General features: G+C 32.3%; 1 protein-coding gene across 1 annotated transcript; it reads left to right on the plus strand.

Moving 5' to 3' along the window:
* The first annotated feature begins 952 nt into the window (after window positions 1–952).
* LOC133205100 (neurogenic locus notch homolog protein 1-like) lies at window positions 953–14,035 on the plus strand. Its single transcript, XM_061340842.1, has 4 exons — window positions 953–1,292; window positions 1,723–1,833; window positions 2,017–2,130; window positions 13,773–14,035. The coding sequence occupies exons 1-4, from the start codon at window positions 953–955 to the stop codon at window positions 14,033–14,035; spliced, it is 828 nt and encodes a 275-aa protein (XP_061196826.1).

Raw genomic sequence — 14,035 nt, forward strand, 5'->3', positions numbered from 1 at the left:
ATGTCTTGTAAATGGTGTGTATTGGATGAACATTATAAAAGTCTTTCATTTAAACTTAGCCTAGCCAAAAAAAAAAAAGAAATGACAAAAGTCATCAGAAAGCTTTGAATCGCCTACATGTATCACAAAACAAATAAATTACCTAGAGCATAAAAATGGTAATAATTTTTATGTTTTATTTTGATTGATTGATTGTTGATTAACGTCCCTCTCGAGAATTTTTCACTCATATGGAGACGCCACAACATGCCGTTGAAGGGCTACAAATTTTGACCTATGCTCGGCACTAAGGGCCATTGAGCAGTGAGGGATCTTTTTCGTGCCAGCACCTACTGCGACACGGGACCTCGGTTTCCACGGTCTCATCCGAAGGACCGGTCTCCACGTCCCGCAGTGGGATTCGAACCCGCGACTGAAAGATCAACTCCTTACACCGCGACTCTAGAGCAGACGCTCTAACCACTGCGCCACGCGGGGGACTTTTTTATGCTTTAAGATCAAGCTAATATTTATTTTATAAGTAAATTTAATCTAGGTTCCTTCTTTTGTCTTATACAAACACATTATGCTGCCTTGACATATAAATAGATCCTAGAAATATATACTAATTGACTCCTTAAATGTGACTATGTCATACTTACAACTCGTACTTGAATAAAATGATTATGATTATCAAGATAACGTGCTTTTATTCCTTATTGAAAAATTGTTCCTTACTTTTGAATGAGATGATTTAATTTCAGCGAGAATGCACTTCAAATATATATTCCCTTCTATAGTTCTAAAATGGTATTGATTTCAATTCATGAAGCGACTTTTACAGAAGCACAGGTTTCGCTTTTTAAATCAATAGATAAGACTTCAGAGCAATTACAGAACTCAATATCACTTACTTATGGACCATCGTTAAGCTGTTTATAATAATCTCGACAAAAAACTTCCAGCTAATAAAATGGATCTCGTTTTATTACAGATTTTTGTCTTGTATACTAGTTCGATCCTGGCAGATCAGTGTTCCCATGAACCAGAGTGCCATGTATTTAACTGGAAAGAATGGGCTTCATGTACTGGTGTCTGTGGCTCACAGTCACAGAGAAGAGAGCGCAACATGTGCTGTTCCATGTCTGTTAGTCCTCATACCATAGAAAACTGCCTGAAACACTGTAACCTGTCTCCTAATTTTAAATTAGATCAGTCTAAATCATGCAGAATATGTGAAAATGGCGGAACACTGAATATTTCATCTCTATCTTGCAAATGTGATCCATATCATAAGGGTGATTGTTGTCAAGGTAAGTAATTATACAGGTAATAATTTCTTATAATAAATTCTCTCCAAATATTAGATTCTTACATCTCACATTGCATGCAAACATATGATCAACACTGGGGACGTTAACATTGATTCCAAGATGAAAACCCAAATAACTACAAGGACCGCTTTACAATGTATTCATTACAGTTTAATTCTCTTTTAAACAAAATGTTTTTATCCATTTACAATTCATTTTGTTTTTCCCAACATGTCGAGGCTATTTCCATTTTCTAAAATCATTTTCATAATATATATTTTTCAAGATGTGAAGGTTTTCGCTGAAATTACATTAAATGTTTTATAAAAAAGAAGAAAAGGATCCGCTTCTTTTGATAATAAGATTTAAAGTACCCGGTATTAAATTACGGTGATTTTGGTTCTTTGACTGAATTTCTCCACTTTTTCAGACCTTGTGAAATGTCAAGATAACCCTTGTAAACACGGAATTTGTACCGATACTGCTTACACTTTTACCTGCCACTGTGACAGAGGATACACAGGATTAGTTTGTGATAAACGTAATTATTCGTATGGTGGTTTGATTACACTTTATTGGAAAAATTTATTTTCATTGCAAAATTCCTTTTGATGTAACATTACAAAGTTTCTAGACATTATATTCAAAAACAACTTTAAAAAGTAAAAGATGTATACTGACAAATTTCATGACTGTGATTTTTTTTTCATTTTTATGTAATTAGGAAAACTTTGCAGTCAAGGAATAGTGTGCAAAAATGGTGGAACTTGTGTTGATGGGTCGATTGGATTTAAATGTCACTGTAGTGATAGATATACGGGAGAGTTTTGTGAAAGAGGTAAGATAAATATCCCGGTATTTAATCAGGCCTCTATGTACCTTTAAAATTTAGGCGCCAATGGTTCCTAATCAAAAAAAAAATTTAGTCGCCATTGCAAATTTTTAGTCGCCAGGCAAATTTTTCTTAGGCGCCAATTTAAAAACTGATATTAGTTAATATATAGAGTATGCCCAATGCTAATTTTTAAATTTTTTTCTGTTCTTTATAAAAAAAAATGAAATATTTATTGTTCAGTAATTTGACGATCAGCAAGTCAATTTAAAATGGTCGCCAATTTGGTGACTTATAGAAAAAAATAGGCGCCAATCATATTTTCTGGCGATATGGCGACTAAATTAGTCGCCAATTAGAGTCCTGCAATGTTACATAATTTTTCCAAATGAGATTCAAGCCGCATTTAATCTTGAAGACACGACCCTAGAAAGAACCTATAATTATATTTCATATTAAAAAGTGAAGCTACATAAAGATCGAAAATTATTATGATTGTTACTAGTTACGTTTTTCTCATTTCTTTCATTTCATTGTTCACTTCATAGAAGAAGTAATATTGCACCTATCATCCAAAGGTTGTTTTCTATGCGCAAAGCAATAGAAAAGAGCATCTATGATCAATTCTTTCAATGAATGCTCATAAATTTTAGCACATTTGATTATTCTTAAAAACTCATATATATATATATATATATATATATATATATATATATATATATATATATATATATATATATATATATATATATATATATATATATATATATATATATATATATTCTTGAGAAAAGAAATATCATCTGGTATATTTGACAATTTTCATTCTTTTCACCAGAAGTAAGTTGGTATTCATTTTAATAAGTAAGATATATCAGAGAGCCTGTCTGAATTACATCCGTATGAAGCTATTATCCAGCATCTGTGAGTTTTAGTTTATAAAATAAAACATATTTTTCATTCATTTTCACGTAAGCAGCATCTAGCAGTGCCCCGGCCTATCCTTATGGTCTTGACGATTGAGTATATAAAAAAATGAAAGTTAAACAATGATTATATAGGAAAAACGTGGGATTCAGAGATGGGAATTTTGGGAAATTTATCGTTATTTATTTGGATGATAATCTAGTAATTCATTGACCTTGGATCATGCACCTCTAGAAATACAGGACTCCCTAGTACCATTGAAAGTATCTTATGACTCATGTGAAGAATATTGTGGTTAATACCTCTTCTTTAAGTTAACATTGAATGTTTATTTATTGCATTGCTAAAAATCGCGTAAGTCTTCACAGAAGAAGCAACAAGATTTTTTAAAACCTTATGCTCCCGTAAGAATTAAAGTACAAACTATTATCGTTTAACTCTTGTGCTCTCACTAAGTTTTAATTCCTTACATGGTATGATTTACATTATGACCCCTGGGTCGAGGCCTCTGCTGGTGCACTGTTTGTCCCCGGGGGTCTTTACAGCCAAGTAGCCATGTGCTTCGGTACTAGCTTGAAAATACCTATATATATTTAATTGCTGTGGTAAAATTAAGAGATTTTTTTTCAAAATTAAGGATTATCTTCCTCATGCATAGCTCTGATCCTTCGACGTATTTGGCATCAGTCTTTGGCACCTTTTCTCAGCTCTTCAAAGTCTTTTGAATTAAATATAACGGATATCCAACGTTTCGGCATGAGCATTACTGCAAAGACACAATTTGTAGAAATGCGCATCTGGTGCATCAAAATTTGTACCGTATATGATTTATGAGGGGTTATAAAAAATCGTTGACTGATGCGATTAATTGATACAATGTCATCTGTGCATACAAAATTTATAAGGATTATAAAACAACAAAAGTTCAAGGAATGTTGAAAATTGTAGCTTGATACGTTGATAATTTGCCAATTTTATTATAAAATAAAAAAGACATTATATGCTCACCGGGCGCTGTTGCTGTTTAGTTTCCAGAGGTTCGATAACGTCATTGTTTCTCAATGTCCGCTTCCTCACCCAGATTCCCTGAAGTTAAGTAAGAACTTAAACACGTCTTGTTTATATGACTTTACAACGTCATGAACAAGCAGTTTTCAATGCATATCATATTGTAAATGGATCTCTACATAAGGAAAGAATCTCACCTAATTATGCCAGCATGTTTTCGTTATTGAGCTCAATTCTACCACACGTGATCAACGTCACTTTTCGACGTGACTCACTTTTGACACGCTGACTACAAATCGAGATTAACTGTGCATCTTTCCCCGCTCTCTCTTTCTCTCTCTCTTAGAATCTTTTTGGCATTTAAAAACGAGTACTCTGGATACATTTTATTTCCCTGTAGCCTGTTTAAACACTTCCTAGGTCTAAACCGTTTTTTCGAGGGGCGAAACTTTATAGAATGTTGGAAAAAGAAACCCTCCCTCATTTTGACGTCATTTTCTAAGAACTTGCAGAATGCAATAAAAATTGCAAATTTTACGGAACAATTGTGTCATACCACATGATTGAATGAACGGAATCTTTGGATGTCAAATGCTCATATCAAAAGAGTTTTTCTCAGTTACACGCAGGGAAAAAAGTCATGTTTGAGGTTGCGCCGCCTGGACATACCATTGTTTAGAAAAACATTTACAATTTATTGAAAATGAAACTTATGATTTATGGCTTATTCTATAGATAGAAAATATGCTAACTAAATGTGTTAAAATTCATTGATGTACCTAAAGCGGCTTTAATTTTATGGTGCTTGTCCACGAACTTTTTGATAACCCCTCGTACATGGTAGCGTATTTTCTCAAACACTTCTTCTAATATCAGATTTGCTAGAATTCTATATCATGAACTATGATATATATATATATATATATATATATATATATATATATATATATATATATATATATATATATATATATATATATATATATATATATATATATATATATAAAGCAATACTTTAGTTGTTGTCGAAAAACTTATGGTGTATTTTTGATTGTTTGTAGTTATTGCATATAATATATTTCTAATTTTCAAACCTTTATAAAAAGAATATGATAATAAGAAACAAGGTTAAGAATTTCATGTTTGTGTCGTAAAGTCCCATTTCTAACCGCAATACTGACGATGAGTAAACGTATACAAATGGATTCACAATGAATCCATTCTCCGAAATAATAATAATTTTATAAAACTGAAAACATCAGGAAAACACCCTCTTAAGGTCATTTTCATTTTTTAATTTCTATGATTAGCTTTTAATTTATTTTGCATGACACTTAACAGGGAATAGAAGACAAGGATCCGCTTGTTTTGGTAATAAGATTCAAAGTACCTGGTATTAAAAAACAGTGACTTCGGTTCTTTGTCTGAATTTCTCCACTTTTTCAGACCTTGTGAAATGCCAAGATAACCCTTGTAAACACGGAATTTGTATCGACACTGCATCCACTTTTACCTGCCACTGCGAAAGACGATACACAGGATCAGTTTGTGATACACGTAATTATTCCTATAATGGTTTGACCGTTCAAGGTAGCTCAGTCGGTAGAGTGCTAGCTCCGTGACCGGGAGGTCGTGAGTTCGAATCTCTGCCGCGACTGACCTAAGTCGATAAAAAAAAAAAGGGTAGCAACTGCTCCTTTGCCATGCGCTCGGCACTTTAAAGTGAAAGTTGCGGGTCCTTCGGATGGTATCTCGTATCACGGCAGGCGTTGGCACGATAAAGATCCCTCGCTGCTCAATGGCCCTGAGTGCCGAGTAAAGGTCAAAATTTGAAGCCCTTCACCGGTATATGGTGACCTCTTTATATGAATGAAAAATTCTCGAATGGGACGTAAAACAATATACAATCAATTGTATAATGTTTTGAATGATTATATTTAATTCGAAAATATTTCTTTTCATTGCAAAAATTCCTTTGATGTAATATTATACAGCTTCTAGACATTATTTAAAAAAAACTTAAGTAAAAGATGTGTAGTGTATAATGACAAATTTTATAACTGTGTATTTTTTCAACTTTTATATAATTAGGAAAACTTTGCAGTCAAGGAATAGTGTGCAAAAATGGTGGAACTTGTGTTGATGTGTCGATTGGATTTAAATGTAACTGTAGTGATAGATACACGGGAGACTTTTGTGAAAGAGGTAAGATAAATATCCCGATAATCTTACATAATTTTTCCAAATTAGATTCAAGCAGCATTTAATCTTGAAGACACGACCCTAGAAAGAACCTATAATTATACATGTATTTCACATGAGAAAGTAAAGCCACATAAAGATCGAAAATTATTATTATTGTTGTTATCTTTATTATTATTATTATTATTATTATTATTTATGGTTAAAATTTTCTCATTTCTTTTATTTCATTGTTTACTTCATAGAAGATTTAATATTGCACTATCAACCGAAGTTTTTTTTTATTACGAGCAAATTAATAGAAAAGAGCATCTGTAAACAATTCTTTAAATGAGTGCTCATCAAATTTAGCACATTTGATCATTCTTAGGAAACTCTTTAATATATATGTTAACGTTCTTGGCAAAAGAAATATCATCTGGTATATTTGACAATTTTTATTCTTTTAACCAGAGGTAAGTTGGTATTCATTTTAATAGGTAGGATATATAATATAACCTATCTGAATTACATCCATATGAAGCTAATATTCAGCATCTGTGCGTTCTGCTTTATAAAATAAAGCATATTTTGCATTCAATGTCATGCAGGCAGCATCTAGCAGTGCTCCTGAATTATCCTTATGATCTTGACGATTGAGTATGAATGAAAGTGAATCAATGATTTTATAGGAAAAAACGTGGGATTCAGAGATGGGGGTTCTGGAAAATTTATCTTTTTTCATTTGGATGATAAACTAGTAATTCATTGACCTTGGACCATGCACCTCTAGAAATACAGGACTCCCTAGTACCATTGAAAGTATCTTATGACTCATGTGGAGAATATAGTGCTTAAGGACATAAGCTACGTAGTTTGAACTTTATTGTCCTTTTCCCTAGAGTTAAAGAGTTCCAATACTTAAAGGAACTGTGTGCTACATTTTAATGTCTATATATGCTGTTGTACACTTCTTCTAAAACAAGTTTGGATAAACAAAACATCTAGAATATATGTTTAGTAATTTTTGTATATTTTTCTTTGCAATATGCAAGAATTTTCATCAATTGACATCTTTTCAAAACCACTGGTAATGCATGCTGATTTTTTGTCTATAAACATCTGATGGCACTATAATCTTGAATTAAGAATATCTTGAAAAATTATCAGTAGGTAAAGTACGATGCGTACGTCCTTAATATCAGTTCTTTAAGTTATCAATGAGTGTTTATTTATTGCATCGCTAAAAATCGCGTAAGACTTCATAGAAAAAGCAACAAGACTTTTTAAAATGATATGCTTCCGTAAGAATCAAAGTACAAAATATTATCATTTACAGGCGCGGATCTAGAAATTTTTCAAAGGGAGGGGGTTGAAGAGGAAATAAGAGTTGTTATACTGGTCGTTCACCTAATTAAACGACAACTTAATTGGAATACCCAGGCCCATAGCAACGGCTTCAAGAGTTGGGTGGGGTGAGGGCAACTTGCCAAATAAAAAAAAAAATCTTATTTACTGACCAAATCCTAAAATATACTAACTATACTCAGAAAAAAAGGGTCCCCCCCCTCCCGCGTTCTACGGGCCTGATACTATCAATTAATAAGAACACTTGTTATAATAAACAACTGATTAGATACATGTAAAATTAAAATAAAATTAAAATACTAAATTTCAAATTTAAATGTAAATCAGGCCACCTTTAGTGATTTGAAAATTTGCCCTTTACAAGCCCAGTATTTTATCTGGATCGATCTAGTATCTCCCTCGGCCTCGCTACCACATCCTATTTTGTAATTGTTTGAATGGAGTAGTTCTTCAAAAGGAAAAAAGCCAAAAATAAAAACAAACAATACAAGAAACACCGCTTTTGTAAGCCGAAACATAAGTATGTCCCCTCGACCTCAGCGGTATTATATTGGATTTGAAAACAGTAAATACTCTTTTAAAGTTGTTTAAAATTTCACATATTTTGAAATAAATGAGCAAGTTTTTAGTTCCAAATTCAAACTCGATAAACTTGTAGAAACACTTACATATTAATACATGTATTATAATTATAATCAGATGTCAATCTCCATATATAGCTTAAAAAAATCCGCAGATCTGAAAAAAAAATTCAAGGTCTATAAGAAAACCACCAAAACCCATGACTTCGTTTATTGAACAAAAAACATCTATTCTATACTTTTCCCCCTGATTTCTTCCAATAAAACTAATGTTCAAAAAACAAATATCTTGCAAATGTGATCCATATCATAAGGGTGATTGTTGTCGAGGTAAGTAATTATACAGGTAATAATTTCTTATAATTAATTCTCTCCAAATATTAAATTCTTACATCTAACATTGCATGCAAACATATGATCACAACTGGGGACGTTAACATTGATTCCAAGATGAAAACCCAAGGACCGCTTTTCAATATATTCACTACAGTTTAATTCTCTTTTAAACAAAATGTTTTTATCCATTTACAATTCATTTTGTTTTTCCCAACATGTCGAGGCTATTTTCATTTTCTAAAATCATTTTCATAATAAATATATTTTTCAAGATGTGAAGGTTTTCGCTGAAATTACATCTACAATTTTTAAAAAAAAAAAAAAAAAAGTGGATTTTCCATTACTATTTGGTAAAATCAAAAATGTTTAATAATTAACGGCAAGTGAGCAATACACAACTTGAAGTTTTTTTTAATCGTTTGAAATGGTTTTATTTTCTTTTGTATTCTTTTTTTTAATTTCTAAAGCAATACTTTAGTTGTTGTCGAAAAACTTATGGTGTAATTTTGATTGTTTGTAGTTACTGCATATAATATATTTCTAATTTTCAAACCTTCATAAAAAAAAATATGAGTAATAAGAAACAAGGTTAAGAATTTCATGTTTGTGTCGTAAAGTCCCATTTCCAACCGCAATACTGACGATGAGTAAACTTATACAAGTGGATTCACAATGAATCAATTCTCCGAAATAATAATTTTATAAAACTTAAACAGGAAAAAACCCTCTCAAGGTCATGTTCATTTTTTAATTTCTGTGATTAGCTTTTAATTCATTTTGACACTTAACAGGGTTTAGAAGACAAGGATCCGCTTGTTTTGGTAATAAGATTTAAAGTATCTCGTATTATAAAATGGTGATTTTGGTTCTTTGTCTGAATTTCTCCACTTTTTCAGACCTTGTGAAATGTCAAGATAACCCTTGTAAACACGGAATTTGTACCGATACTGCTTACACTTTTACCTGCCACTGCGACAGAGGATACACAGGATTAGTTTGTGATAAACGTAATTATTCGTATGGTGGTTTGATTATACTTTATTGGAAAAATTTATTTTCATTGCAAAAATTCCTTTGATGTCACATTACAAAGTTTCTAGACATTATATTCAAAAACAACTTTAAAAAGTAAAAGATGTATACTGACAAATTTCATGACTGTGATTTTTTTTCATTTTTATGTAATTAGGAAAACTTTGCAGTCAAGGAATAGTGTGCAAAAATGGTGGAACTTGTGTTGATGGGTCGATTGGATTTAAATGTCACTGTAGTGATAGATATACGGGAGAGTTTTGTGAAAGAGGTAAGATAAATATCCCGGTATTTAATCAGGCCTCTATGTACCTTTAAAATTTAGGCGCCAATGGTTCCTAATCAAAAAAATTTAGTCGCCATTGCAAATTTTTAGTCGCCAGGCAAATTTTTCTTAGGCGCCAATTTAAAAACTGATATTAGTTAATATATAGAGTATGCCCAATGCTAAATTTTAAACTTCTTTTCTGTTTTTTATAAAAAAAAAAAAAAAAAGTTCAAAATGTTTATTGTTCAGTAATTTGACGATCAGCAAGTCAATTTAAAATGGTCGCCAATTTGGCCACTTATAGAAAAAAAAATAGGCGCGCCAATCATATTTTCTGGCGATATGGCGACTAAATTAGTCGCCAATTAGAATCCTGCAATGTTACATAATTTTTCCAAATGAGATTCAAGCTGCATTTAATCTTGAAGACACGACCCTAGAAAGAACCTATAATTATATTTCATATTAAAAAGTGAAGCTACATAAAGATCGAAAATTATTATGATTGTTACTAGTTACGTTTTTCTCATTTCTTTCATTTCATTGTTTACTTCATAGAAGAATTGATATTGCACTTATCATCCTAAAGTTGTTTTCTATGCGCAAATCAATGGAAAAGAGCATCTTGATCAATTCTTTCAATGAATGCTTATCAATTTTTGCAATTTGATTATTCTTAAAAACTCTCACATATATATATATATATATATATATATATATATATATATATATATATATATATATATAGAAAGCACAAAGAAATTCACTTTTATAAGGATACCCACTTCCGCCCCAGCCCGGGGTTGAACTCTCGACCTACGGAATCTGTCTCCTAGCAGTACAGGAACAGCGTGCTAAACCGCTCGTTATGTTAGTTTAAGAGTTGTTGTAAAATGTGCTTTATAGATAAAAATTAATTTCATTACAACGTGTATTGGTAACGATCCTCTAATAAAACTAATGTCCAATAACTGTATCTCACTTCCATTTTCAATGACAGTGTAGTGTAGGACAGCGCCGCGAGAACTCCATCGGCATCGAAAGCAAGTTTTTTTGACTTGCCTAGATAGCCGACGGTCTAGCGCGCTGTTCCTGTACTGCTAGGAGAGTTAAACCCCGGGCTGGGGCGGAAGTGGGTATCCTTATAAAAGTGAATTTCTTTGTGCTTTCTGTATTAATATTTCTTCACTTAGGGCAGTTATGTCAGTTTAAGAGTTGTTGTAAAATGTGCTTTATAAATAAAAATTAATTTCATTACAACGTGTATTGGTAACGGTCCTCTAATAAAACTAATGCCCAATAACTGTATCTCATAGTGTAGGACAGCGCCGCGAGAATTCCATCGGCATCGAAAGCAAGTTTTTTTTGACTTGCCTAGATAGCTGAGCGGTCTAGCGCGGTGTTCCTGTACTGTTAGGAAACAGATTCCGTAGGTCGAGAGTTCAACCCCGGGCTGGGGCGGAAGTGGGTATCCTTATAAAAGTGAATTTCTTTGTGCTTTCTGTATTTATATTTCTTCACTTAGGGCAGTTATGTTAGTTTAAGAGTTGTTGTAATATATATATATATATATATATATATATATATATATATATATATATATATATATATATATATATATATATATATATATATATATATATATAAATTTTTAATGTAAATTTTCTTGGGAAAAGAGATATCATCTGGTATATTTGACAATTTTCATTCTTTTCACCAGAAGTAAGTTGGTATTCATTTAATAAGTAAGATATATCAGAGAACCTGTCTGAATTACATCCATATGAAGCTATTATCCAACATCTGTGAGTTCTAGTTTATAAAATAAAACATATTTTTCATTCATTGTCATGTAAGCAGCATTTAGCAGTGCCCCGGCCTATCCTTATGGTCTTGACGATTGAGTATATAAAAAAATGAAAGTTAAACAATGATTATATAGGAAAAACGTGGGATTCAGAGATGGGAATTTTGGGAAATTTATCGTTATTTATTTGGATGATAATCTAGTAATTCATTGACCTTGAATCATGCACCTCTAGAAATACAGGACTCCCTAGTACCATTGAAAGTATCTTATGACTCATGTGGAGAATATTGTGGTTAATATCTCTTCTTTAAGTTAACATTGAATGTTTATTTATTGTATTGCTAAAAATCGCGTAAGTCTTCATAGAAAGACTTTTTAAAATGTTATGCTCCCGTAAGAGTTAAAGTACAAACAATTATCATTTAACTCTTGTGCTCTCACTAAGTTTTAATTCCTCATATGGGATGATTTACATTATGACTCCTGGGTCGAGGCCTCTGCTGGTTGACTGTTTGTCCCCGGGGGTCTTTACAGCCAAGTAGCCATGTGCTTCGGTACTAGCTTGAAAATACCTATATATATTTAATTGCTGTGGTAAAATTAAGAGATTTATTTCAAAATTAAGGATTATCTTCCTCATGCATAGCTCTGATCCTTCGACGTATTTGGCACCAGTCTTTGGCACCTTTTCTCAGCTCTTCAAAGTCTTTTTTGAATTAAATATAACGGATATCCAACGTTTCGGCATGAGCATTACTGTAAAGACACAATTTGTAGAAATGCGTATCTGGTGCATCAAAATTTGTACCGTATATGATTTATGAGGGGTTATCAAAATAATTCGTTGACTGATGCCATTAATTAATACAAAGTCGTCTGTTTATTATAAAATTTATAACGAACATAAAACAACAAAAGTTCAAGAAATGTTGAAAATTTTAGCTTGATACGTTGATAATTTGCCAATTTTATTATAAAATAAAAAAGACATTATATGATCACCCGGCGCTGTTGCTGTTTAGTTTCCAGAGGTTCGATAACGTCATTGTTTCTCAATGTCCGCTTCCTCTCACCCCATACATTTATCTTGATGAGATTCTGTCCTTTCTGACATATTTCATTTTGTCAAATAAAATCTGCAACATGACTATTTAGTCATGTTGCAGATTTTATTTGACAAAATGAAATATGTCAGAAAGGACAATTCCCTGAAGTTAAGTAAGAACTTAAACACGTCTTGTTTATATGACTTTACAACGTCATGAACAAGCAGTTTTCAATGCATATCATATTGTAAATGGATCTATACGTAAGGAAAGAATCTCACCTGATTATGCCAGCATATTTTGCTTGTTGGAGCTCTGTTCTACTACACGTGATCAACGTCACTTTTCGACGTGACTTACTTTTGACACCCTGACTACAAATCGAGATTAACTGTGCTTCTTTCCTCTCCCTCTGAATTTTTTGGCATTTAAAAACGAGGACTCTGAATGCAGTTTATTTCTCTGTAGCCCGTTTAAACACTGCCTAGGTCTAAACCGGTTTTTTTCAGGGGCGAAACTTTATAGAATGTTGGAAAAAGAAACCCTCCCCCATTTTGACGTCATTTTCAAGTCCTTAATTGTTCATACAAACCATATAAGATTTACGATAAAATTTCAAAGAACTTACAGAATGAGGTAAAAATTGCAAATTTTACGGAACAATTGTGTCATACCACATGACTGAATTAACGGGATTTTTGGATGACAAATGGTCATATCAAAAGAGTTTTTCACAGTTACACGCAGGTAGAATAAAAGTCATGTTCGAGGTTGCGCCGCCTGGACATACCATTGCTTACAAAAACATTAACAATTTATTAAAGATGAAACTTATGATTTATGACTTATTCTATAGATAGAAAAGATGCTAACTAAATGTGTTAAAATTCATTGATGTACCTAAAGCGGCTTTAATTTTATGGTGCTAGTCCACGAACTTTTTGATAACCCCTCGTACATGGTAATGTATTTTCTCAAACACTTTTTAGTTCTAATATCAGATTTGCACTTCATATAAAATTATAACTAAGAAAATTTGAGGAAAACAATTCTATAGGAAACGATGTGAATATCTGATGTTATTAATTTAGTGGTGACAACAGAGCAACCTTCGGAACTTCGTCTTCCAGAATGGTTTCCATATTTAGAATATGGATTGTTGTCGGTCGTGTCCCTTATAGGTCTTATGACATTGGGATGTATTTGTCTAAAGTGTTGTCGAGCATTTGGTGTTGGCGAAAAAAAGTTTGTGGATGACGACGATAATGATGAAGAAAGAAATTTTAGAAAAAGGAAAAACGTTCATTCTACTCCGAACCACCCAAAACCAGTGAATACAGGGATTGACTTTTGA

The sequence above is a fragment of the Saccostrea echinata genome, unplaced genomic scaffold, assembly GCF_033153115.1.
Source record: "Saccostrea echinata isolate AGI-Se365-2 ecotype Australia unplaced genomic scaffold, CSIRO_AGI_Sech_v1 ptg000054l, whole genome shotgun sequence".
In the NCBI taxonomy this organism is placed as follows: domain Eukaryota; kingdom Metazoa; phylum Mollusca; class Bivalvia; order Ostreida; family Ostreidae; genus Saccostrea; species Saccostrea echinata.